Source organism: Diadema setosum, chromosome 17 (genome assembly GCF_964275005.1).
Source record: "Diadema setosum chromosome 17, eeDiaSeto1, whole genome shotgun sequence".
Classification (NCBI taxonomy): domain Eukaryota; kingdom Metazoa; phylum Echinodermata; class Echinoidea; order Diadematoida; family Diadematidae; genus Diadema; species Diadema setosum.
This window is the reverse complement of record NC_092701.1, coordinates 24,777,934-24,804,258: the sequence shown is the minus strand read 5'-3', so window position 1 is coordinate 24,804,258 and position 26,325 is coordinate 24,777,934. Positions and strand designations below refer to the sequence as shown.

Genomic DNA, 26,325 nt, shown 5'->3' with positions numbered 1-26,325 from the left:
TTTTCTTCACATGCTGTAGCTAGTTTAAGGATCATGTATGTATTCCTTTTTTATTACTTTTAGATACTGTAGTGTGTTTATGAAGTGCCTCATGTACTGAGACATAGACAAAACGTGAATGTGTCATAAAACCTTTTTACAATTTGAGACAAAGAAAGATACATAGGTAGAGAAAGAAAAAGCAACATTTTCGAGGAAAAAATATGATATTGATTAAATATTCACAAAGAGAGCATAAGAGACTATTACATACATGCAGAGCATTAAAAAACAAGAAGGAAATGTCTTTTTTTGTCATTTGGGCAATACTTCCTAGCAGGCAAATACCCATTCATTCTACCTGCCTAACAGTGAGTTTTGGTTGCCCCGGGCAAGTGGGCATTTGGGTTTATCTTGTAGCACCTCCATACTGTGTAGTGATATGCTGAAGCAAAGACTAGAAGGAAAGTGATGAGGGAGCGTGTAATTGGAATACATATTTAACAGTAGCAAAGTGATCTGTCATCACATGAGCTACATGCAGAAACCATTTCTTTCATACCTTGTGCAGTGTAATTGAATTCAGATCTCATGATGTACTGTAATTGAATTCTGCGACCAGAGGAGAGATAGGCGATCTGTCTGTTATCTCCCAGGCATCTTCTTTCCTGGGGAGACACCAAAGATGATATGATATGCTGACATGCTTTCAAGAATCAATATCTCTACAGTCCAATTGGGGTCTACTAAAAACTACAGACTGAGGTACATGTACCTTGTGGAGAGATTGCATAAAGACTGCATGTCTGTTAAAGCTAGCAATACAACACAATTTTATGTCTTGTTTTCTGTATGTTTTGAGTCTGTATATTTTGTTGCACTTTTATCAATATGCTGAAGTGAGAAATTGAAGGCTTGAATCATGTCTTTATTTAGTCTGTTGGGACCATTACATGCAACATCTGTTCTTCTTCTCACTATTATTCTTGACATTATGATTATTTTCACTAGTGATTATTGTTTGTTTTATTATCATTATTATAATCATCATTATCACCATTATTATCATTATGAATGTAACTATTATAATCTTAAATCACTGAAATGCATCCTGGATCAATGAAAATGATTTTAAACACCTTTATACATACTGTACCAGACTCTGAAGATTTGAATTGCTAGATGAATTCCAAAGATACTGTTTAGAACATTTTTGTCTTGCAAAGGAGTCATATATTTTTTCAATATCCACAATGTGGTCTGCATTTCTATTGTGGATCCCTGTTAATTGAAGAAAATAATGACAACAAGAAGAATTTGTGATTTGGTTTTCCCTACACATTGAGAAAATGACTACAAAAATAACAGTTGGTGGATAAAATACTAACAGTGAAAGCTGTATATTCCAGATATATTGAACTAACTGCATTCTGATAGTGTTTACAATAAAAAAGCATTTATGATGTCAGTTGTCTGTGGGTAAAGTCAGTAGTCAATATCCCACAATCAGGCAGAACAAAGAAGTTACAGGGAGAAAAACAATGTTGTTATATTACATAGGCCGTGCAATATATCATTATTTTTGCATGCCTGTTTTCTTTTCCATCCGTCAAGCCACCAGCGATCTGACATTTCCCCCAGGTGACAGATCTTTTTACTGCCTGTCCTTCGATTTTTTTTTTTCTCTCTCTCTGTATGCTGCAGCGTGACGCCCTGAGCCGCAAGAACAAAATTTAGCATCATGGTTGGAAGGCGGTGAGCAGCCGGCTGGTTCCATCCAATTCGCCCAGAGCCATCTGCCGCTCATCCACTCGACAGTCCTGACGTGATGAAGGCAGGAGAATCTCTGAGAGTGACAGAATGCCTTGTGTCTTCCACGGACAGATGCTCTCTTTGCCCAAAGGTGAGTCGTGGTTGATACATTGTGTGGTTGATACATTGTACTTGATATGATAGTATACAATTCATCACATTTCTGCTTTGATTATTTATCTCATTGTACTCTGCACATGAAAATGTGCCCTCCACCAGCTTGGTACAATAATGTACAAGAGTTTCATTATTTTACTATTATTTTAATGAACTTTAGTAAGACTTAGAAGAATGGGGATTTCAGTGTTGAATACCAGATGTGTTGTGAATTGCACAAGACATTGAAATACATAAACTTTTCTAACTTTCACCTCTCACTTCCCCCCCCCCCCCCAAGCAGGAATAAAAAAAGGAATTTGTTAATCCCTGCTAAGCCTTTCCTTCTAAATCCCACAGATTATAAACCTCATGCAGTAGCATCGCCAGCCAATAAAGCTTAGCGAAGCTTGATATCAATTCAAAGACTTTTTCCACTCGTGTCATTGAGGAGTAATAAAATAAAGTAAAAAAGGTGAATAGATAGATTGAGAGAATTAAGTGCATGGTAGAATAATGGCATTCATTTTTATGGGCAATGCATCTCACACAGATGTAGCATGGAGCTTGACAAAAACAAACATTCGACTGGATCAACATATCACATTAGACCAACACATAAGATGACATCACTTTCTGGGCTCAATCAAGGTTTCAAATATCTGGTAAATGAAAACATTACTTGTAGCTGGAATAACAGAAAGTAAAACTCTGCAGGTACATAATTAACTTTTGACAGTCTTACAATGTGCATACATTTGTACGTGTATTAGACCATACTGACAGCCTACAATGTATGTACGTGTACAATGGAACACACATTTCTTGTCTTGGACAAATGCCATCATTTCCCATATGCCTGACCGCCCAAGGGTTTTTATGGATATTTCGTTTTGATGCGTAGTTTCAAATGCCACATAGGGCTGTAATTGAACTCACTGATTGGCATTTTAAACAAGAGTTTAATACTCAAGAGGAATTACTTCAATCTAATAGCAGCTATCTGAAACTTCATGCTGAGAAAGGAATTAAATTGCAGTATCTAATGGACTAGTTTGCTGGATAGTTTTGGCAGTGAAAAATGCAGGGAATATTATTAAACCTTTGACAACATATTGGCAGTTTTGATTTCATGTCAATTACCACAAAAAGAACATCATGAATAAATCAAGGAAAACTCACTTGAGGCTGTCAATTGACCCAATACTTTACATTGTACAAGGTATACTGTGTACAATCTATGGGTATTGTGAAGTTGGTTTTAATGGCAATAATGAAGGTCGGGGGGGGGGGGGAGGGAGAATATTTCGTTTCTCCTTTTTTTTTTTTGTCCTTGCCTAATCTCTCGATTATGTGTCTTTCAGTATCTTTCAGTGTATCTCTGAATTAGACAGAATCTTTGCAGAACTTTGGTTTGTGTTTTATGTATTGCACATTTGAAAAAAAAAATTATCCTGTGCAGTATATTTGCATATTTGTATGTACTTTGCAGTGTATATCTAAGTTATACAAAATATATTCTGTATATTAGGCCTTGTATGATCTGATGATGCATATTTTGTGTTGATAATTTAACAGATGTGTGAGAGATGAAAAGACAGCCATGGCTGGATCAGGAGGCTCCTATGAAGATGACTTTGAAGGTATGTTACTTCCTTGTTCCAGCATCTTGCCTTAAATCACAAACTACAAAATTCAGTCTCAACACTCCCAGTTGCAAGATCATTTTTTTTTTTTGTGGATATTCCCCAAGATGAAATTATGATTTGTTTTCTTTTTTTTTATGGTGTTAAATTCTGTGTTACTATTTTTGGATGAAGCAGTCAATCAAGATTGTGTGAGTACAGCCATATGTGCTGTTTGAGCGACAGATTGAAATACAAGCTTTCAAAAAAAAAAGTGCTTGCTAAAATCTGAAACTCTCTTTGCCCTTGGTACAAGAAAGAAGGATAACATAATTCTAATGCCCTCCCCCCACTTTTCCTCATGCTCTCCTTCAGGCATAACAGTTAGTTGAAACTCTGGACGCAGAATGGGCTGGCTGATGGATGGGATAGAATTCAATCAGCTTTTAGTATTAAAAACCTGTCTAAATTGTGCAGGTACAGAGAAAATGGAAGAATATTTCAAGTTGGACAAATTCAGTGGCCTTGTATAGTTCTCTCAACTGTAAAAAGGTACTCCCCTGAGTCTTTAATGGGCTTCTCTTGATAAGCGAAGAGACTTTGCGTATAAATAGCAGTGACCTTCCTTGAACGTTCATTAAGAGTTCCTGTTGCTGGGCAACACATTTCTGCAAAATGCAGTGAGCTGATGAGGAAGTGAGTGTGTTAAGTTGTGGTGATTGAAACCGAGGCTCGGTGTCAGGAGGAGTGAAAACTGACCAAGGAAGTAAAACCTGGATTGAATTTCAGTCGACTCTTAACCAAATGCAGGCACAGGCTTATACATGGACAAGCTGTTGTGATGCAGAGAAATGCATATAACTCAAAGTTTGTTCATAGAGCAATTCAAAATTCAAAGTCCTCTTGAATGATAAATGATTACTTGTCATTTGGACCATCAGTGTGGTTTTCAGCAAAATTTCACACTGTGTTGAGTGGATTTTGATAGACTGGAATAACTTTTTTTTCTTGATATAAATCATTTACTAGTTCTATTCATGTTTGAAAAGGAAGAATTTCAAGGAGCAGCGAACAAGGTGTAAATATCATGGAACTGTATATTTTGACCATGATACAGTGCACCAAATTCTGCTGAAGGAAGAATACTTTTTACAAACTACAAATATCTGTAGTAGGAAGTCCCTGCAGTTCTACATGTACATTTACACTATACACCTTGTATGTAAGCTCAATGTCACTTCAAGAAAAAGGAACCTGGCAGATAAACAATTTTCATCTTCAAATTCCCTTTCACTTAAAAGGGATAATCAAACATGGTTGTCCTGTTGGCAAGGCTTCAGCTTAGATGCTTCCATAAAATTCCCTTTGAATAAATTTGGACTTGTAATGCATAGGGGTTTTCTTACTACTGTTAGTGATTCAAGGAAAAAAAAATTGTAATCTCTTAGTGTAATACCTGGCTTTGTGTTTTTGTTTGTGGCCTCTGATCTGGAAGTCGAATAGCTGTCAGCACACACTGATAATAATAATAATAATAATAATTGCATTTATATGGCGCTTTATACTGGTGTTTTCTAAGCTCAGTGATGACAAAGTATATTGAGAGTGAGACATATTTCATCATCTTAGGACATTGAACTTGCCAAGATACCAAGTATAAATAGGAGTAGGATATGTATAAACAAGAAAAGGATGATTAGTCACAGAGATGAAAAAACAGGTGGAATTTTTTTACTAACTCTGCAAAGTTGGTAGTATCCAAAGAGAGGTGGGGCTGCACCTTGAGCCCTGTTGATTGATGCTGGGGGATTAAGAACAAGGAAGGCAAATGATTAGGAAACGTGGAGGGCTTCCCTCTACCATTATGCCCACATCCATTTGGGTCACAATCAGTCTGCTGTGTGAAGTTGCTCAACACAGTTTCATGGTATTATTGCGTTGCACGTTCCTGGTAGCAACACATTTTCTGCTTAGCTGAAGTATTTTCACAAGGAAATATAATAATGTCCTTACCTGCTGATTCAATGATCACATTGCCCCTTTTTGTGATAGTGATAGTAGAGGTGACATGGCAGAGTGATTTATTGCCACATTTCACCCTTTAGGCCATTCTGACTGTGTATGTTTAGGTTCAGATGATGCCTACCTGTACAAGTGTGTTATATTCTAGCTTGTATGTGTAGTGCAAGTGTTTTTCTTCTATTCTTATCATCACAGACGGTTCAAATGGCTTTTCGGATATCTCACCTCGTGGTAGCCATGGCTTAGAGGGACTCTCGGATGGAGATGTCTTCTCACCGGAACCTGTGAGAAGCACCTTTCTGACCAACAGAAGTCCCGGCAACAACTGTGACCGTGACTTCAAGGAACAGGAGAGCACACGGTCAGTCCCTGGGGAGGAAGAGGATGATGAGGTGACCTCGCTGACCCCCCGAAGGAAGATCGTCGGCAACGGATTTGAGAGACCGATCCATCGGCAATCTCTGCAGGAGTTTGAGTCCCTGGAGAGGCTTCTGAAGGAACAGTCCCAAGGATCTGCTGATGGTGAGGACGTGGAGGGCAGATCCTTTCCCCGAGACAAGGCGGTCTTCCAACAAAACTATGACGGCGATTCCAGAAACGGCAACATGACCAATCAATCTGACGACGACATCTTCAGACGAGGACACAACGAGTCATTAGAAGATGGAACAGAATTTGATGGCATGCTGAACGGGGATGCTCACCGGTACGGAGATGATGACATGATGAAATACATGGAGGCAACACCACGAGACCACCCTGATGTTGCATATCACCCAGGAGGCAGATCATCTGACATCATGGATAATCTGTATGACAATGACTCCCTGGAAGGATACAACGGCGATGCTGCTGAGGAAAATCACCCGTATTTGCCATCATCACAGCAAGACGACTTCTTCAGTCTGAGCCAGGAGAAGATGCCGGAGCAGCTGTCCCACCTGGAGTCCGAGGACGGGTCTGACCTGTTTTCACGCAGCGGTGAAAACACCTTGAAGAAGCGTGAGAGCCTGACCGCTGTCATCCAGGCCGCAGCCTTCAACGTGGAGACATTCGGTGCAGGGGACAGCCCCGAGGGCAGAGCCGACTCCAGTGGTGGAGGCATAGAACACTTCAAACCAATCGCTACCTCAGTCCGTCGTCCAAGCCGGCTGCTAACTGCAGCTCAGCTCAAGGACAGGAAATCACCAGAAGAAATCATGTCAGATGATCAACTCTCTTTGCGTAGTAGGGAGAGCGATAGGAGAAGTGGTAGTTTGAAATCAGGTAGAACTAGATCATCTCGTGCTCCTTCGCAGCGGTCAGTATTATCAAGTAGGCGAAGTAGTCGATCAAGTGTGAAGAGTCATAATGGTCAAAGTGAGCAAAGTTTTGTAGAAAGCACGGGAGCAGCCACTCCAAGATCGAGCACTCCGGGGGATGGTACTCTGGTGAATGGAGACTTAGAACTGAGCCCTTCCCCCGTAAAGCCCGCTGGGTCATCTCGGGGAGACATAGTTCCCAAATTACGGCTGGGTGACATGACGGGGCACAGTGAAGCGAGCGACGTGTCTGAGATCAGCAAACTGGACCGGACAGCCAGGTCACGGCTCATGAGTGATGAATTTGTGGACCAGCTCCAGAGGGAATACGATGAACTCCTACAGAAATATGCCCAAGCGGAAAACACCATTGACCAGCTGCGCCTGGGTGCAAAGGTCAATCTGCAGTACAATGGTCCTCCAGCCGGCCAATCAGACAGGAATGCACTAGCATCAGGGAGACATGCACATGAATTCCATTTATCTCAAGGGCAGAGGGCCGTTTTATCTAGCAGTCAAGGAGGGTGAGTTTTTCAGCAATTTGCTCCGTCTTTTTGAAATCATCAGAAATGAACCGAAGTGCTTCTTCACAGCCATGTTCTCTTTCTTTACAAGTGGAGATCTATTGCTTTTCTTATCATCCCTTCCTTATTCCCGTTACAATTCCTCAGAAGCAGTTGTGAGTTTAGCTCAACATTTTGGCATCTCACTGTGACTTCTCATTTTAAGAAACTGGTATGGTGTTGGGTTTCTTCTGATACTCGCTTCCAAAGCACAAAATATCCCTGTTCTTCTTGCTGCATAATGCAAACATTATTTTGGGCATAGAGATGTTGAGAGGGAAAGTTGTATGTTGTGTTTCTTGCACATTTAATTTTGCATTTAGAAACTTAAAGTTATAATAACATTTAAAAGGTTTAGATAAAACCACTCGAAATGCATCATTTGTTTATGATATAATGTGTATACTGTATCATGGTGTATCGCAGTACTTTGTAAACCTTTGTAAACTTCAGGGAAAGAAAATCTAAGACCAAATCAGTGCATTAATCTGTTCCTAGTTTATTAGCTCACCTGAGCCAAAGGCTCAAGTGAGCTATTGCGATCGCCCTTCGTCCGTCGTGCGTCGTGCGTCGTGCATCGTGCGTAAACTTTTCACATTTTCATCTTCTTCTTGAGAACCCGAAGACCGATTTTCATCAAACTTGGCAGGTAGCATCCCTAGGGGGTTAGGAACTCAATTTGTTAAAATGGGCACCATGCCCCACCCAGGGGGCCCCAGGGGGGCCCAAACCCCCCAAAATTAAGGAATCTGTAAAAATCTTCTTCTCTAGAACCAGAAGTGATAGAGCTAAGTTAATACTATGAGTTAGTACATTGATGACTGTAGTTTCAAGTTTGTTCATGGCAGAATCAGGGGTGCCCCCCTTGGGACCCAGGGGAGGGGGGTGGGGAGGGGTCCTAATTCGGCCTAAATTGTATATTTTCATCTTCTTCTTGAGAACCCCATGACCCATTTTCACCAAACTTGGCAGGTAGCATCCCTAGGGGGTTAGGATCTCAATTTGTTAAAATGGGCACCATGCCCCACCCAGGGGGCCCCCAAACCCCCCAAAATGAAGGAATCTTTAAAAATCTTCTCTAGAATCAGAAGTTATAGAGCTAAGATAATACTATGAGTGAGCACATTAATGACTTTAGTTTCAAGTTTGATCCAGGGGTGCCCTTCTTGGGGGGGGGGGGGAGGGGGTTGGGAAGGTCCAAATGGGGGCCTGAATTGTACATTTTCATCTTCTTCCTAAAAACCTCATGATGGATTTTCGTCAAACTTGGCAGGTAGCATCCCTAGGGGGTCAGGATCTCAATTTATCAAAATGGGCACCATGCCCCACCCAGAGGGCCCCAGGGGGCCTGAATCCCCCCAGATTAAGGAATCTTTAAAAATTTGGGCCCTTATTGTTCATTTTCATCTTCTACTTGAGAATGCCTGGTCAAATTTTAGTAGAGCTGCGAATAATCTAGATAAGTGACTGCGTGAAAGGTGAACTTGCGATACTCAGGTGAGCGCTAGACCCGCGGGTCTCTTGTATTCAGTTGACATTTTATTTCTCATCAGAATGTGTCGTTCCAATTGATCATAACTCGTGCTTGTGTAAATATCACGTAAGCCGGGTTCACACGTACAAAATAGCGGGATGGCGATCGCGATCCATATCGAGTTTTTTTGCGAGCGTCCACACGTACCAAATTAGCGGGATAGCGATCGCGATCGGTATCCCGCTAATTTGGCGAGCGCCCACATGTACCGAATTATCCCGCTAATTGCTGATAGAGAAAACAGCAAAGCCTGCAAACTGGGTCACACAGCGCCCTTCTCTATCACTGCCTGCGCGCACTTACCTCTGTCCATTGTCTTTTATGCGTCAGTGGTGTGGTTCGCGCGCTGTTGTTTTGGTGCGCCAAAGAGGTGAAGGACCTCTTCGCAGAGGCCTCGCTGTTGTGATGTGCGCATTGCATGATGGGATATAAAAACTCAAGATTCTAATCCCGACCGTTCACACGTACCAGCGCGGGGCCAATTATCCCACTAATTGACGAACCAGCGCAAGATTTCTTGGGATTAGCATCGCGATGCTTATCCTGCTAATTTTTGGGGTTTTTCTGTCCACACGTGCAAAAAACTCGGGATGACGATCGCGATGCAAATCTCGAGATTTATATCCCGCTAATTGGTGTACGTGTGAACCCGGCTATTGTATCAGATGGAAGGTAATGTATAAATATGAATGTGGATTTACATGGACATTGCAAACCCAACATTTTTTTTACCTTTTGAACTTTTTGTCAAAAGTTGGGAGGCAAGCTAACCTACTGTTCAGGGAAACCCTTTGAATATTGCCAAGAATGGATTTTAAAACTCTGTGAAAGTTTTCTTTTTATGTCTGTTTGCCAGTTTTTGCGATTGCACAAACTCATTCACATCTCACCCATGAAAATTCTACTTTATCATGTCAATCTTTCCATTTGAGCACACATACAATTTTTATTTTGTTTACTGGTACAGGGGGGTTTGTTTCACAAAGAATTTAAGTCGAACTTAAAATTTAAGATTGACTAAAAATTATAGTATGCTGAGTGTGTCTTCAATGTTGCTCAACTTTCTAAAGAAAATGAAGATTTTGGAGACTTTTAACAACGGAATTATACTGTAAACAGTAATGATAATTTGAAGTGGGTGGTGATTAGTCTAATAAAATTGAACAGGGAAACCAGTGGTATACCATAATTTTTAGTCAATCTTAAATTAAGTTTGACTTCATGAAACACCCCCCTGGTTACCACTGTCAACGCAATGCACCTGAAGTTTAGTGGGGAAGGGAGGGGGCAAAAGATGAAGCGAAAGATCTGAAAGTTTTAAGGTTTGATACATTGAAGTCTTTTGTGTATGTGTTTTGAATGAAATGGGCCTGATGATCCTTCCCCCTCTTACATTTCTTCAAAATCTCTGTGTGCAGACTGCAGCACACCCCTTCAGGGAGTAGAACAAACCTAGTGCATGCCACATCAAGCCTGAGCCTGGGAGGTTCCATTACACCCACCAGGGATAATCCTGGGGGTGTGCCTCCAGGGAATCCCACAGAGGGAAAAATTCTGGCCCTCCAGTTCCAAGCACAGGGCCAGAAAGAAAAGGTGAGTGGAATCTGACACCAATAATACCAAACTTTGAAGTGTTTACATGTTCACGAGGGGAATTTTGATGTCTGTAATATTAAAGTAAATATTGAGCTTAGATCAATCAGATAAACTCTGTGATTGATCCTCACAATAGCAATGATAAAAAGAAGACATACAATGTTCCCTTCTAAGTGTGTTCGGTTTGAAGGAAATATAATATGCAATGACACTCAACATACAAGATGAATTACATAGACTTTGTATTGGTGTGTTACATCAGGGCAGCCAACATTGGAAACTACTTGAGAGTGGGACTCCCATAGGCCAATGCTATAATTTCGGAGTCAAAATGAGTGAGATCAATAGAAATGCATGCAAATGAAATAAAGTTTTAGAGTGAGAAAGGACCAAAATGAGTGAGTCTCACTCTCAATGAGTGAGAGTTGGCACCCCTGGTTACATGGCAGTGGTAAAATATCAGACATGTTTTGTTTTTATATTTTTATATCTCTGTGTGCATTGTGTGTTGTCTGCAGTGAGGTCTTGTTGTTTTTGCATGTGTTGTTCAGGTTGTTTTGTCACAAATTGCCTCAGAGATAAACTGCCCTGTGAATCACACAAAAGATACACCTGTGCATCAGGTGGCTATGAGGACAACAGGTGTACTCCCTATTTAGAGCATTGTAAATTGCTTTGTAATGTAAATACCCACAGTCTGGCATTTCTGGCATGCATGTTATGTTAAATCATTGTTTTCTGGTGCACGACAATCAGTTTGTGATATTGACTTTGTTGGAATGTGTTTACATGGTGATGATTACTAGTGTATCAAAGAAAAGTCTATATTTGTATATGGGTGACCTTAATTTAAAAACTTGTGTCTGGATGTTCTTTGAACCAATTTGCCAGTCCAAGCAGGGCTTGAGGTGCAGACATTCAAACTATCATGTCTGTTCTTTTGATGTCATATCCAAGTATTGGATGATAAAAATTGTGCAGAGTTGCTTGTCATAAAGAGAAAAATCTTTGTACAATGTATATAATTACTGTAATCTTTCAGGACCACAAAACATTCATTTTATCTTGTATACATGTATCTTGGGATGACCAGGTTTGGAGCTGAAAAGAAAGGGACTGAAGTTTTAGACAAAAAAAAAAAAAAAAAAAAAAAAAAGATTGGATTTCATATTCATTGGAATTGGAGGTGACTGTGTGTGGTACCTGTCAGACCCCGTTTACAGTACGGGGCTGGGCCGAGCCGCGGCCGAGCCCTGCAATTTTGTCCATTTACACTGCCGGGCTCGGCCGCGCTTTTAATTCAAACCTTTCAATATTTTGTCGTAGCGGCGCTCTGCTTGTAAACAAACGCAATTTGGTATAGTCTGGATTTCAGACCCTTTGCCAACTGGATTCCGTGGCGACGAAGTCACCGTTTGGGCAAAGGCCTTTGCCGAAGGAAAAATCCTTTGCAGGACAAAACCACCTGAAACTATATTAGTTTTCGATGTTGAGAGGGTTAATATCCTGAATAGCGAAAAAGTACAGGCAGAGGGTCTGGAAGCCAGACTAAAATTGGCCGCGCATTTGGCCCAGTTTGCGTTTACACTGAGAAAAGGCCGGGCTCGGCCACCTCCAGAGCGTGGCCAAATGCGCGGCCAATTTTGGCCCCGCATTTGGCCTTTTGCGCGTTTATACTGAAATGAAAGCGGGCTCGGCCGCGGCTAAGCCACGGCCCAGCCCCGCACTGTAAACGGGGTCTTACACTGTAGTGACCATCTACAACTCAGTGCAAGTGTAGAATCTTGTGTGTTTGAATAGCAATCTTACTTTCCTTTTTTAACTACATAGAGGATGTACAAATAATTTCAATGGGCATCACACTGACTTTTTTTTTTCTAAATAAATGTCCATTTGTGGGAACTTTGTTGCCTTGCACATCACCATGATACTTGAAAATAGACATGCCACACCTTTGGTTACCAGCACAATTTTCAATTTTCGTATTGGATAACTTCAAAGGGAGTGTGCATCTAGCTGTGTATCCAGTTGAAGAGCAGCATATAATATTATCTCATGGTAATTGTACACATTAATCATACATACTGCAGTCTGCTCAGAATATGTCATATTGTTTGTGAATCCACCATTAAAGAGGAATTCCAGTTCAGTTGTGAGTCAGTCTACTAAAAAAGAGTGAAATTTTTCAAGTATAACAGTGAAAATTTGATCAAAATCAGATAAAGATTAGGGAAGTTACATGTGTAGTAAACGAAATAGAGAAGTTTAGCTTATTTCTGTAGTTAACAGTTCTTGTACAGTTGATATGAGTACAGAGGCAAATGAGTGAGCTGATGATGTCATCACCTTACAATTTTCCAGTGATTGTATACAACAAAAATGACAAAAATTCATTGTTTCTGTTATCAAAGTGTTATTAACATGATGTCATTCATGGTTGCAGAATAATGATCAGTAAGATATAATTTGGGTGTAAATGTGTTTGAATGAAAAACCAGGAATTTAATAATTTGTATCTAAAATCTTTATCCAGTACATGATGCATCACGCATTACCCCGGGGTACCGTTGTACCCCGGGGTACCACGTTGTGTAGTGCCACCTCACGTCCACTCGAGGACAGCCGAAGAGAAATGCATGCACTGTGTGTGCGTGTACATTGTCATTCCCATACCACTGCATGTTATACTATGCATGCATGTGCTAGCAATAGCGTGTGCTTCAGTGCAGTGCAGTGTAGTGCAGTGCAGTTTCTAGCGCGCGCTAGCTCCAGCACCAAAATAATTTCCCACTTTTTGGCACCCAGGGTACAACCTTAAAAAAAAAAATAATAATAATAATAATTCAACAAAATGGCTGATTTTTATTTGGTACTCAGTACTCTGGATACCATTTATGTCATCATATGGCAAATTGCAAGGGTAATGACATCATCTCTTCACTATTTGCATATTCATATTGTCTGTTCAAGAACTGATACCCGAGAAATTAGCTGAACTTCAAAATCTTATAACTTCCTTACTTTTCATGTGACTTTGATCAAATTTTCATTGTTTTGCCAAGAAAATTTAACTCCTTTTTCAGACTAACTTTCAACTGCTGTGTAATTGCCCTTTAAAGGGATATGGTCTAGTTTTGATTGATATGGGGATTCTGATTTTAACTTTTTTTGAGATAATTAAAAACACTTGTGAGATATTAAAGAGCATACATTTCTAAGAGGATGTGAAAGTTTAATATTTGATGAAAATCAGTTTGGAAATTTGCTGAAATATCCAAAAACAAAGTGGTCCTAATAAAAGATGGGTCCCACCTTTTATTAGGACCACTTTGTTTTGCTTTGTTCTTAGATATCTCAGCTATTTCAAAACCAATTTTCATCAAATAAACATTTAACTCCTCTTAGAATTGTATTCTCTCAAATATTTCAAAGTAGTGGTTTCCAATTATCTTAAAAAAACAAAAAAAAAAATCAAAGCTGAATCCCCATTTCAACCAAACCTACAGTATACCATCCCTTTAAAGTGGCAAGAGCTTATCCTCGAAGTTACATGTAGCTGACCTTCAAGTTAAGGATCACAGTCTGAACGTAACTATTATTGCTCCTCTTCCCAATCCTTATGAATTCTGAAACTCTGTACCCAGTCTAACCAGTTAATAGTTATTGTTTTTTAAGTCTTTGATTCAGTTTTATTTTCCAAAGATATATATATATATAATTGTATATGAATAATCACTTTTATTCAAAATCACTATTTATAGTTTTTCAAATGTAAACGTCTGAAAATCATCTAGAAGGTCTCCTTTAACTAATGTATCCCAGGTGGACTCCTTTGAGATTCTGCTGCGAGAGAACCACCTCCCTCCGTCAGACCAACAGAGGGGGCTAGAGGGGCTGAAGAGTGGCCAATCACAGCTTGAGTCTAACTACATGCAAGCCAAGGAGGAGCACAGCACCAAGGTCAGACTGGAGGGGCTGGGAGGGCAGCAGGCGACCTTTGACCCCGAGAGGTCGCTGGAAGGTCAAATCTTCCAGCTAGGAATGCGACTGGATGATATCCAGGAGACAGTGGAGGTATGTGAATTGGTATTTGTAGCGTGGCATGAAGAGAGAAAAAGAGAGGGAGTAAAAGTTATGTTTTTTCATAAAACTTCCAAATCATCAGAAAGCACAGTGTCTCACACACCAAAATATCAAGTGTCTTGAGAGCAGTGGTCTGCAGAGGAAGACTAGTGCTAACCAAGTATCCACTCTTCTCAGGGAACATACACTTTACATTCCTGTTTATAAGCTGTCATTTGAGGCCCCATTTTATAGATGAAAAAGATGTTGAATAGCGAGTCTTGCAAAAATACCTGTAGCAACTTCCCTCAGCAGTGCCAGCCAATCAGGAAGCTGGATTCTTGTCGCTTCCATGACATTTTCCATCCCAGCAAGAGTTGCTATTGTAGCAATTTTTTAATGAAATGTGGCCTTGATGGGGTACCATGATGTGACTTGTGGTATGGTAATTGTGCTTTCCATCTGTATTTTTCTTCCCTTGTGGCATGTGCTAGTCTAGTACTACCAGACTCCACTCTTAGCAATCACTGACTTTTCCTGAACTCGAAGACAACATGACTCCAGTTTGATGCCCATAAATAGACAAACTTTACAGTGTAGCTACAAAGATACAAACATCATTGATCATTTGTTGTAATGCTATTTCCTTTTTCCTGTGATTATGTGTTGCCCCTGTGTAAATTTGTGTTGTTATGTGCACAGCTTGCCATGGTAATTAACATTAGTGGGCTTTTTCATTTAATTCAGTTTGTGAACTTTTAAATGAAAGTCAAAATTCTATATCATGCTGTGCTCCACACCTTTTCATTGTGTGCTTTGACTGTTTCACTATCTATATTTTCTGGGTGATATTTTCTTTTTTTAGGCTTTTTTATACTCTTGCTTTTAATGTTTTATGTTTAAGCAGATCTAGTGTTTGTAGTGTGTAGATTGCTTTATATTTAAGCCAATTTTTATACTCTTGCCTATTTAAACTGTATGTACTATGATAAGCAATATTATTTATTTATTTATTTATGTTTGTGGGGGTTTTTTTCAGTTGCTAATTAAACCATGCAAGGTTTAATTTAAAATCACATACCTTGTATTTTTCAGAGGGGCCTTACAATATAAGCTCTGCTTCAACCAAAGTTACCTCGTCTTTCTTTCTTCTCAAACTCTACTCTGCCACATTCTTGTTTATTTTTGTCTAATTTCTGTACTGTGCATTGATTTCTTTTGTAAGAATATGTGTACTCTTTGTTGATATATCTTGAAGAGAGACAAATAAATGAACTTGAACTTGAACATATTGGACAGCAGAACTAGCTTTAGTTTTTACAGTATTCAGTGTTCCTTTTGATTGCAATCACTTTTCTTTTACTTCATTAGCAACATTTGCAACAATGAAATGCACTTGTGTGTGTGTGTGTGTGTTTGCTTGATGTGCATATGAAGAGTTTGTTTGCAAAAACCGAGAAGTCCATATTTGCCAAATGGAGATATTTGCGATTAAAGGTCAAGAAAAATAAAGAGAATAATAAGACCATTTTTTATTCTTTTGACCATAACTTTAAAAATTTACCTTTATATGTAGTGACCAATGTATCATTTAAAAGGCATTATTTTCACTTTATGACAGAGACCATACTTCAAAATCTTCAAAAATGGACTTATCGGTTTTTGTGAACAAACTCTTCATATGCACATCAAGCAAACACACACACACACACACACACACAAGTGCATTTTATTGTTGCAAATGTTGCTAATGAAGTAAAAGAAAAATGATTGCAATCAAAAGGAACACTGAATACTGTAAAAACATATTTGAGACATTATTCATGCCCAGTCCTTGCTATTGATAGTTATCATAGACACTGCTAATGAGGTTTTTCAATCTCTCTTATTGCATGCTTGCTATCCTCAGGGGAACTTACGAAACAACCCTCCAGAACCACCAACCCCCTCACGGAGGGCCTCTGATGTTGCCGTGACAACAAATGATGCTGCTCCCCATCAAGGCAGTGATGTGGAAAGACAGGCTGAACCCACAGGAGTGCAATCATTACCTGAGGAAGACTACTCCCTGCTTTTAGACAAGTTAGTTTCCTTCACTTTCATATTTAATGGTCCACAAAAATGTCATGTGCAAGCAATCATGGACATAAAAAAGCAAATAAAAGAGAGAGTGAGAGAGAGAGAGAGAGAGAGAGAGGAAAAAAAGGGGGCCTTATAGTAAGCTGAAAAACTTAATACCTGACCTTACCTGACTCTGTAAAACCAGTAAAATTTGTGGCATAAAACTTATTACGTCACAAATTGGAACTGACTGCCTTTTTTGTGGCATGAAATTTTCATGCATTGGCGAGGGACATTCAGTGCATTGTGTACACAAAACCTTTGTGTACATTTAACTTTTGCAAATCTTGGCACAAGTATATGCAGTTCATTTTATACTTGGCTTGTTGTAAAGCTTCTGTGTCTATGTATGTTTTTATTACCTAGCTTTAAAAGAAGTGCACAGCGAAGGAAATATTTCTGTTGATTTTGTCCAAATTATGCAAAAATTTTGTTGTGGTGTACAGAATTACTAGTTTAGCTTCTGTCCATAGATTGTTTGAATGGAAATTAATGAATACCATTGGGGGAAAAAATGTGTGTGACTGTGTGCGTTTGTGTATGTGAGGAAATATTTCTGTTGATTTTGTCCAAATTATGCAAAAATTTTGTTGTGGTGTACAGAATTACTAGTTTAGCTTCTGTCCATAGATTGTTTGAATGGAAATTAATGAATACCATTGGGGGAAAAAATGTGTGTGACTGTGTGCGTTCGTGTATGTGAGTGTAATTCTATGCAATGTCTCCCAAGTTATAAAATAATTGATCTATGATGTCCTCCTCCTTTGATGTAGGTATGAGGCACTGAAGCGGTTGCCACCACATCCAGAAAGAGACAGAGAAATACAAGAGCTTGTAAAGGTAATTTGATATTTGTTTCAAAACACTACTGATTTATTAATCATTATCATGATTATTGTCGTTGTTTTTGCTTCTAACGATAGCTCTCTTCAAACCTTGATATACGAAAAAAAGATGTATCATTTCCCAACTAGAATTGCACTGCTTGTTGACTCTTTCTTCTTTGTGTAAGCATTTTAAAAGGTAAAACTGATTATGGTGTCACTATGGCAGTTCAGTTAAAATTTGCAAATGCTCTTTTACAGAGTCTGCAAAATATTCCAAACTTTGCTGTCGATGGAGATCATGTCAATGAACCTCCTGCAACAAATGGCACTAGTTTCTATGGCAACCAAGCTAACAACAATGAGGAGATTGCCCTGGATGAGGCAATCGACGACCAGGATGATGATGTAGATGGATCCTCGATGCATTCCTCACCGTTTCGAGAAACAACCTCACCCGACGTCTTCAGACCAAGAGGTAAATAGATTTTTCAGTCACGCAGAGAGTAGAATTGACATCAAGATATTAAAATTTCATCATCACATAACTTCTGTAAAAATATGAAGAATATCTCTAGTTAAGGATGAGGTAGAATCAATTACAGGAGACCGTGTAATGTGGATTTCTCCTCCATGATTAAAGATCCTTCAAAGTATAAAGCTATCCAACCTCTATTATTTTGTGTTTCTTTCCTTATTCAGACCCAAGTATTCATATGCGTTTCAAGTATTCCATTCTTTTTTTCAAGGAAGAAGGAGCTTTATTCAGCCTTGTATTTCTATTTTTGTGGACACCTGCTAATGCTTAGGACATGAATGAAAAGTGCTGTTTTCTGCAATAATTTATTTAGACTTTTATTTCGATATTTAACGAGATCTCTGTGTTGGCAGGTAAACAATGGTCTCAGTATCATTCACGAAGTTTTTATTGATCTAAACACTGGTCATCCCTTTAGCTCTGAGAGGGTTGCATGAAAAACTGTTTTAAAATACTTTGCTACATACACTGATGTGATTAATTACTACTGTAGATCAAATTTTCATCTTGTCTACTCTTTTTGTGCAACAGAAATTGACATATTATCAGTATGGTTGAAGGGTTTTTGTTGATGGTTTGTTGTAATCCTTGTCTCTGTTGTTTTGCCTACAGGGAGTGGCCACCACGTCCTTCCGAAATGGCAGCCACCGGAAGACGGCAGCGTCTCATCCATGGGGTCACCAGACGTCGACCCCCCATCCTCAGCAGGGGCAAGCAGGAAGAAAGGCCCTACAGGAAAGGTGAGTGAGTGTCTGGGAGGGAAAGTACAGTGACTCCACATCTTTCAAAATATAATTGTATTGATAGGTAAAAAAAAAAAAAATAATATTAATAATAATAATAATAAATAAATAAATGAATAAAAAAGGCAGTGGGAGGACAAATTTTGAGTCAAACACATTAACTGTATTATTTTTTTAAGGTTTCATGTTTTAGTCTTCGATCTCTCAACAAAGTCAATACAATGTAGGATATAGAGAAGGCAAGTACATACATGTGCCAAAGATGTGGATTTGGAAAATATTTCTCATGCATTCATCATGATTTTCACCATGTTTTTGTTCACTAAAATCCAAGCTGGCACCAAAAACAAATCTACTCCTGGTATTCATGCTTGTACAAATACCACAGCCAACCAATCACACACACAGGCATTTTGAACTGAAAAATATTTACTAAAACATTGTTTTTCTGGGGTTCTTCTTTTCATGCCTCCGCCACGAAGTGGTGCCGGAGGCATTATGTTTTTGGGTTGTCTGTCCGTCCGTCCTTCCGTCCGTAATGAATTTTGTGGACAGCGTAACTAAAAAACCTTTTGAGGTATCCTAATGAAACTTGGCATGTATGTGTATTAGGGGGTGAAGTTGTGCCTATCAACTTTTGGGTGCACATGTTCTAGGTCAAAAGGTCAAAAGGTCAAGGTCAAATATGTAAAATTTCACTATTTCCACCATATCTATGCAATGCCTGAAGATATTTTCTTGAGACTTAGCGTATACATGTATTACCCAATTAAGATTCTTTGATGAAAGTTTGGGGTCATGAGGTCAAAGGTCAAAAGGTCAAGTAAAAATATGAAAACTTAACTTTTTTCTCTGTATCTTGGAAATTGTTCAAGGTATCTTCATGGAACATAGTATATTATACAGATATTGACTTACCAGAGGTGGAATATAACATTTGAGATCCTGGCGGGAAGTTATATTTTTGTCGAGGATTATTATATTTTTCCGAAGCGCGTAGCGCTGAGGAAAAATATAGTATTCCGAGACAAAAATATAACTTCCCAAGGGAAATTAAATGTTATATTCCTACCGAAGGAAAAAGTCAATATCTGTTATATTATATGACCTACAGTACAAGAAATAAACTGCTGTATAGGCCCTAAAGCAAAACGACTAGGTCTAGAAACACTACTCCTTTGCATGAACGCACGTACCGCATGACAACAGTGCGCTAGTGCCAGTGGTATTCAATCGAGCCACAAGTAACCTTTCGATACGTAGATCTAACTCCGATGGCTTTCACGTAGGCCTACCGGGAATTCGTTCTTCCGTGGAGTACGACCGTTGCCTGTTTATCACAAAGTAATTTCTAGAACAGTCGTTAATCAATCGTACGTAGGGCCTAGTTTCGTAGCGGTAGAGCCAGATTTTGTAATGAGAGATGTAAAAATTGTAGAAGACTAGACCAAATGCCGCTTTTGGTCTGGGTAAAGCAAGCTTGTTGACATAACATTTGTTTGTGGTGATGTATGAGAATGTGAACTTTCTGATAATGTAGGGCCTAAAATCTCTTCTGCCTGCGGTCACTGGTACAAGAGCTGTTTAGACTACGGACCTGGCCCTGGTCCAGGTCTTGCGCTAGTACAAGTAGCATAAAAACTTACTCAGTTCAGGCTCTGGTAATGTAATGGGAAATCCTTTGGCTTTCCTGTCATGACTGTCTAACATTGATTGGAGTAGAAGCTATCAGGACAACAATTCTTTCTCTCTCACAAGCGAAGGGCAGCTGCTCATCAAAGCTGCCATGCCAGTTTGACGAAAACAAATCAGTTGCAATTTCGTAATTCGCGCTTGCAGTGTTCTAGCGTGTGTCAGTGTGATGCTCTACCGCGCATTCTGTAAACGTAAGTGGTATGGTGCGTGTGGTCGGTCGACCGGTCACGATTACATTCGTAAGTATGTGTGTGTGTGTGCAAAGCGTCTCTATGTATGTTGCGCGCATCATAACAATTGATTTTTGATTACGTCATCCCTCCAGATATAACGCCATTTGTTTAACGTAGTCGCTGTTATATTCCATGATTGTACGTAATTTACGTCATGTTATGAAATATAACGCTTCTCATCCTTGTGAACATGGTCACGTGACAGCATTTTGACCAATCACACATTGGTATCTATATAGGTCATATAATATATACATGTACTGACTGGCAGTGAATATCTAGAGAATTTAGGGTTCATGGATCAAAGGTCAAGGGCAACACTTCGAAATTTTACTATTTCCCTCATATTTATGCAATGCCAGCAGGATTATCTTTTTTTTTTTTTTACACTTGGTGTATGCATGTATAACCTAATAGAGATTCTCTGGAAGCTTTCTTTTTTCTTCTTTTTTTTTTTGTTTGCCTCAAAGGTCAAAAGGTCAAAGATCAAGGGAAAGTGCTGAACTAACTTTTTCCTCCATATCTCAGAAGTGGCTCAAGTTATCTTGAAACTTACTACGTATTTATGCATGTTGTGCCTGACAGTGATTATCCTATGAATTTTAGGGTCAAAGGCCAGATGAAAATGGTAACAGTGAACTTTTCATTATAGAAATTGCACTTTTTCTCCATACCTTGAAAATTACTCAGTCCATAAACTTATGAATGGGTCAAAGTCAAGTTAAAGTCCTTAAATCCCCAAGTACATGCTCTCCTATTCATCCAATTAAACCTAGGTCAAGGAAGGTGAACATTCAACACATTTGTGACAAACTTGTCATTTTAATATTTTGCCAATTTTGTGAAAATGTAATCACACATTGTCTACATGTACTATAGACCTATTAGGAGAATCGTGCGTTATGGCGGAGGCATACCAGTCGTCTTAGCGACATTTCTAGTTTGTATATGGTTTCCATAGTCTAATCCAGCTAAAAAACTCCATCAATTTTTGATTTCATAAGATGTACATGTACATGATGTACATTGGCATGTGACGTATCCATGTATCTCATTCACAATTGAATGGAAGAGTAATAGGATTACAAATAACAACCCCCACCCCCGGAAAACAAAACAAAACAAAAACAAACAAAGAAATAGGTGGTGTAAGTGTGTACAAACATCAAATCCAACATCTCACAGGCCAGCAGCAAGCAAGCCCAGCCCTCTGGCCACCGATTGTCCAACCCCAGGGGTGATTCAGGTGATGGGAGGAGACCCAAGGGTGTGAAGACCACCCTGGCACCGGCAGAACCAGAGGGTGATAGCGGATTCATGGGGTCGGAGAGCAGCCGGCAGTCGCTGCAGACGAGAGGATCCGACACGCGGCCAAAGAACCGGGCCCAGAGGTGAGTGAAACAAAATGTACTTTAGACCTGAGCTACCAACTACCATGTACTGTATACACAGAATATTTCGCAAGGTTTCTATTTTTAGCAAAGTTCGCGAGCCGGGTGCTATTCACGAAATTAGAGACACGCGAATATATTGACTCTGATTCAAACATGAATGTGACATACATATGGATTTCTCTGTTCAGTACCGGACTCTATGATTGCAAATTTAACCACTAATGAAATCGTCAGGATGTCCCAATTCACGAAAATTTAGACTCGCTGAATATATGGCGTATACAGTGGTTTGTTTAGTGTCAGTACGATATGTTGTACAAAATATATTAATCAGTATAAAAAATAAGTAAATAGCTTTCAAATTGGAAAATGTGGTTTTTGAAATTTGAATGTATCATGCATTTTTCATCTGCACATTGTGGATCTTGTTTTATGTATTTGTTTATTTATTTATTTGTTTGTTTGTTTGTTTGACAGGTTACCACCCCATTCTGAAGACATTAAAACTGCACCAGCCAGATCAAGCAGATTGCCAGTCAAACAACAGAGGAGGGAAACCCAGCCACCCCCGAGGAAGAATGAACCTGTCCCACTGAGGCAACAAGCAGTACCAGAGGAAGAAGATTCCATTTACTCTGGAGGGAGCAGAATGGCAAGGGACAGGCAGTCCAGAACCATTCCCACAGGCTACCAGAGAAAAGGTGGGCATGAGTTGTTGTTTTTTTCTTTTCGGTCATGCATAGATTCATCAAAGACGGCATATTTGTAGTAGCTCAAGTGAAATACAAAGAGAAGATGAATTTTTAATTTTTGCAAGAATTTGATATGAAATAGAGCATATTGTCCCATGATCATGTAAATTGTACATTGGTGGTATGTTTACTTAACAAAATCTTACCTTAACAATATCATTCATCATTGCTGCCTGCTGTTATATTCAGGGCTCGACACTAACGGTGGCCCGGTGGCCCGGGGCCACCAAAAACGCAAGTCGGGCCACCAAAATTTCAGAAATGAAGAATTTGGTGGCCTGATCGGGCCACCAAAAAAGGTCGGATGTTTGTCTTTGGGCCACCAAAAATAAAAGTTAGTGTGGAGCCCTGTTATATTACATATCGATTGTGTAGATGAACAAACTTCAACTGATCTAACTTGTGAAGGAAATTGTTGAGAGTTTATTTTCATTGCTCTTAAAGATAACCATCAATCAAACTCATGAAGAGAACCAAAAACTAATTTCTTCGTGCATGGCAACTAAATGAATGTTAAATTTTCTCTGAGGTGTAGCCTTCTTGTGCTGCTTGGGTTAAATAAGGATCTTGCTGTCTCTGCCTGAACCAGACATTCTTTCATAGAAATCTACTCTTTGTGGTTTGCCTCAACAGATACAAGACCATCAGTGACCAACCCACACCCTACCCCATCACAGCGTGATGCTAGGGAGCAGAGGAGTAGAACCCCAGCAGCTAGAACACAGCCCAATAGACACAACTCTCCAAATTCAAGCCTTCCACTTAGCAATCAGTATTTAAGCAGGACTTCCAGTGAACCGAACAATGGGATAACAATACCAAAGAGAGTGAGTGATCAAAGGAGTGAGGCTCCATCGAGGAGCGGCAGGTATGAAAGTCGGCCGAGCTTACCACCGAGTCAGCCGGAATTCGATCGGCGCTCCGACGTGACAAGGAGCAGTGTGAGAAGCGAGGCGTTGAGGGCATTACAAGATGAGGTTAACCAGCTGAAGGCCAAAGTGGCTGATGCAAAGCGCAATCCAGTACCACCCACCATCCCCGAGGAGGCAAGCCACCGCCGCAGGGAGGCGAGGCGTAACCATGGCGATGATGCCGATGATGCATCATCCACGAGAAGCTCCAAGAGCGAGATGCTGCGCATGCTGCAGGATGAAATAGCTGATCTCAAGGAGCAGCTGGATAACAATGACAGAACCTCTCATGGTGCCGGGATGCCACAGTATGCAACCTCCACACCCCTCAGGGACACCCTTCGTGATGTGCTTCTGGAGCGATACATTCCTAGGAGAGATGAATCAATTGGTGCTTCACCTATTCGGACAACCTCTCAGCGGTATCGCTCACCCTTAAAGAGAGACTATTCGTCCAGCATTAGGTCACCCCAATTGTCCCACCAAACAAAGCAAAGTTATTCAAGAACCAGAGGTGCTAACCTGTCGAGGACAAGTCCTCCACCTGTTTTTTCTAGTGAGCAGCATTACCGTACTGCTGCTGAACCGTCACCAATGTATGCCACCAGAACATCTCCCTGTCCAATGTGTGGAGGGTCAGGCATTCACTCACATGAGGATTTCCAGTATCAACCGCAACCATCAAATTTCAGCCCTGCACCTCCCCAGGTAAATCCAGGAGTGCATGGGTCACCAGCCGTGCAACCAATGTACCAGTACCCCCAGCCATCTACCTTTGTCCCCCAATCTTATCCTGTGGCTGCACCACAAAATGTGTCAGTGGCACCGCCTCATTTATCATCAACACCCCTTGTGCATGGACAATCCTATGTACATCCGCAAAGCAACGTTTATGCACCACCACAAGTAGCTACTCAACCACAGGTCAGCATGCAGCAGCAAGGTGGAACTGCACGTACACCTGGCAGTGTGCCACAGACTGGAGACGGGCCTCCACAAATGAACACTGTGGTACCACCAGAAATTTCATCGCCTGGTCAGCAAGGATATTCTATGTCTAGACCTCTGTGAGTATTTATATCATATTCCACTGTCAAGTCCCTGCATCTTCTTGAATTGTGCAAAGTTAAATTTTGTTGTTGTTTTTCTTCTTCAAGCAAACTGTTTATGCCTCAAGATCAGATGTGTTAGATACACTGAATTGTATATTGCTGTTAAATACACAATGCAATCTGGGCCCCATTTTATAGAAAGTTGCCTTCAAGGATTAGGAAAAATGAAATGTGACACTCATTATGGCATTAACAATTCTGTAAATGGAAAATGTGTATGCTAAGTGTTTTAATCTAATCGTTTAGGGGTGCAGTATAAGGGAGGTTTCTCTTTGCATTCTGTAATGATTACACCCAACTATGGTGGGATACAAATTGTAGTTCTATGACTGAGTAAGAGAATTCCATTCTGTAAATGCCTAAACCCTTGCTCGTGCCGTGTTGCTGTCTCATCCCTGCACCAGTGCTAAAGTCACTCTTGTTATCCAATGCCCAATTTCCCCACACAGCCATCCTGAGGCACGTCCCGTTTACCTCATAGAGAAGAAGCAGCGAGGGCGCTATTACGTCCGCGATGAAGCGACCAGTGACGGAGAGGGGGGAGAAGAGCTGTACTACCGCAGAACACCACGCTCCTCCAGAACGCACAGCAGACACATGTCACGAACTGCTGTACACAGCAAGGTACACCTGTACATTGAAGACCATCCCAAGCAACTCTGATGTTGTGATGAAATTTTTTTGAGAGGGGTCCAACAAATTGACCTGGGGAAAGCTCTGTCAGAAAGCATTTATAGAGATTTTTAGAAAAGAAAAGAAAAAAGGTAACTACATTGTTGTTGTGATACTGCCATTAATAATAGTAATGATGGGTGAGATACGCAGGAAAATAGAACTACCATGAATATACCTGCCAACTGTTACCATTTGACAGAAAAATTTCCATTTCTTAAGAAAGAAGAAGCTTCATATAACCTTATGTTCCTGTTTTTGTCAACACCTGCAAGTAGTGATCTATGGGAGGTGGGTGAAAACTCCTATTCATGCATTATTTTCTCCCACTTATTCCTATTTACTGAATTTCAGGGTTGGCAGGTTTGCTTTGAATTCACAGTTCAATATCTGCATTATCAAGCATCCGGACTAGACACATTAAAGTGTTTATTGAGAGGAAATGCATGTAACATTTTACTCGGTTATCAGGACAGCTGTCATAGATATACTGTTGCCATTTTCCTCAATTGAGTTGCATCGGAATCTTGTCTGCTTCCCTCACCAGGGGAATGACGTTCCCATGGAGCTGGAGCTGTCACTAGATGACGCTGTTCACATGGCCCAGAGGCTTCAGAAGACCACGCGCAGACTCGTGTCAACGGTCAAGCGGGACGTCCAACTCGCAGACTCCTTCAACGCCTCGCCTGCAATATTCCGATGAGAATGTTTACCATCACTGAAATTTTATATATATGACA

General features: G+C 40.1%; 1 protein-coding gene across 1 annotated transcript; it reads left to right on the top strand.

The window, feature by feature from the left end:
• Nucleotides 1-1,720: 1,720 nt before the first annotated feature.
• LOC140240557 (uncharacterized) lies at nucleotides 1,721-26,325 on the top strand. The gene is made up of 14 exons (XM_072320321.1): nucleotides 1,721-1,734; nucleotides 3,466-3,530; nucleotides 5,730-7,359; nucleotides 10,351-10,525; nucleotides 14,351-14,602; nucleotides 16,500-16,672; nucleotides 17,485-17,551; nucleotides 17,797-18,013; nucleotides 18,686-18,813; nucleotides 21,930-22,135; nucleotides 22,616-22,839; nucleotides 23,524-24,868; nucleotides 25,363-25,537; nucleotides 26,133-26,325. Exons 1-14 carry the CDS (start codon nucleotides 1,721-1,723, stop codon nucleotides 26,286-26,288), a joined length of 4,827 nt encoding a protein of 1,608 aa, XP_072176422.1. The 3' UTR covers nucleotides 26,289-26,325.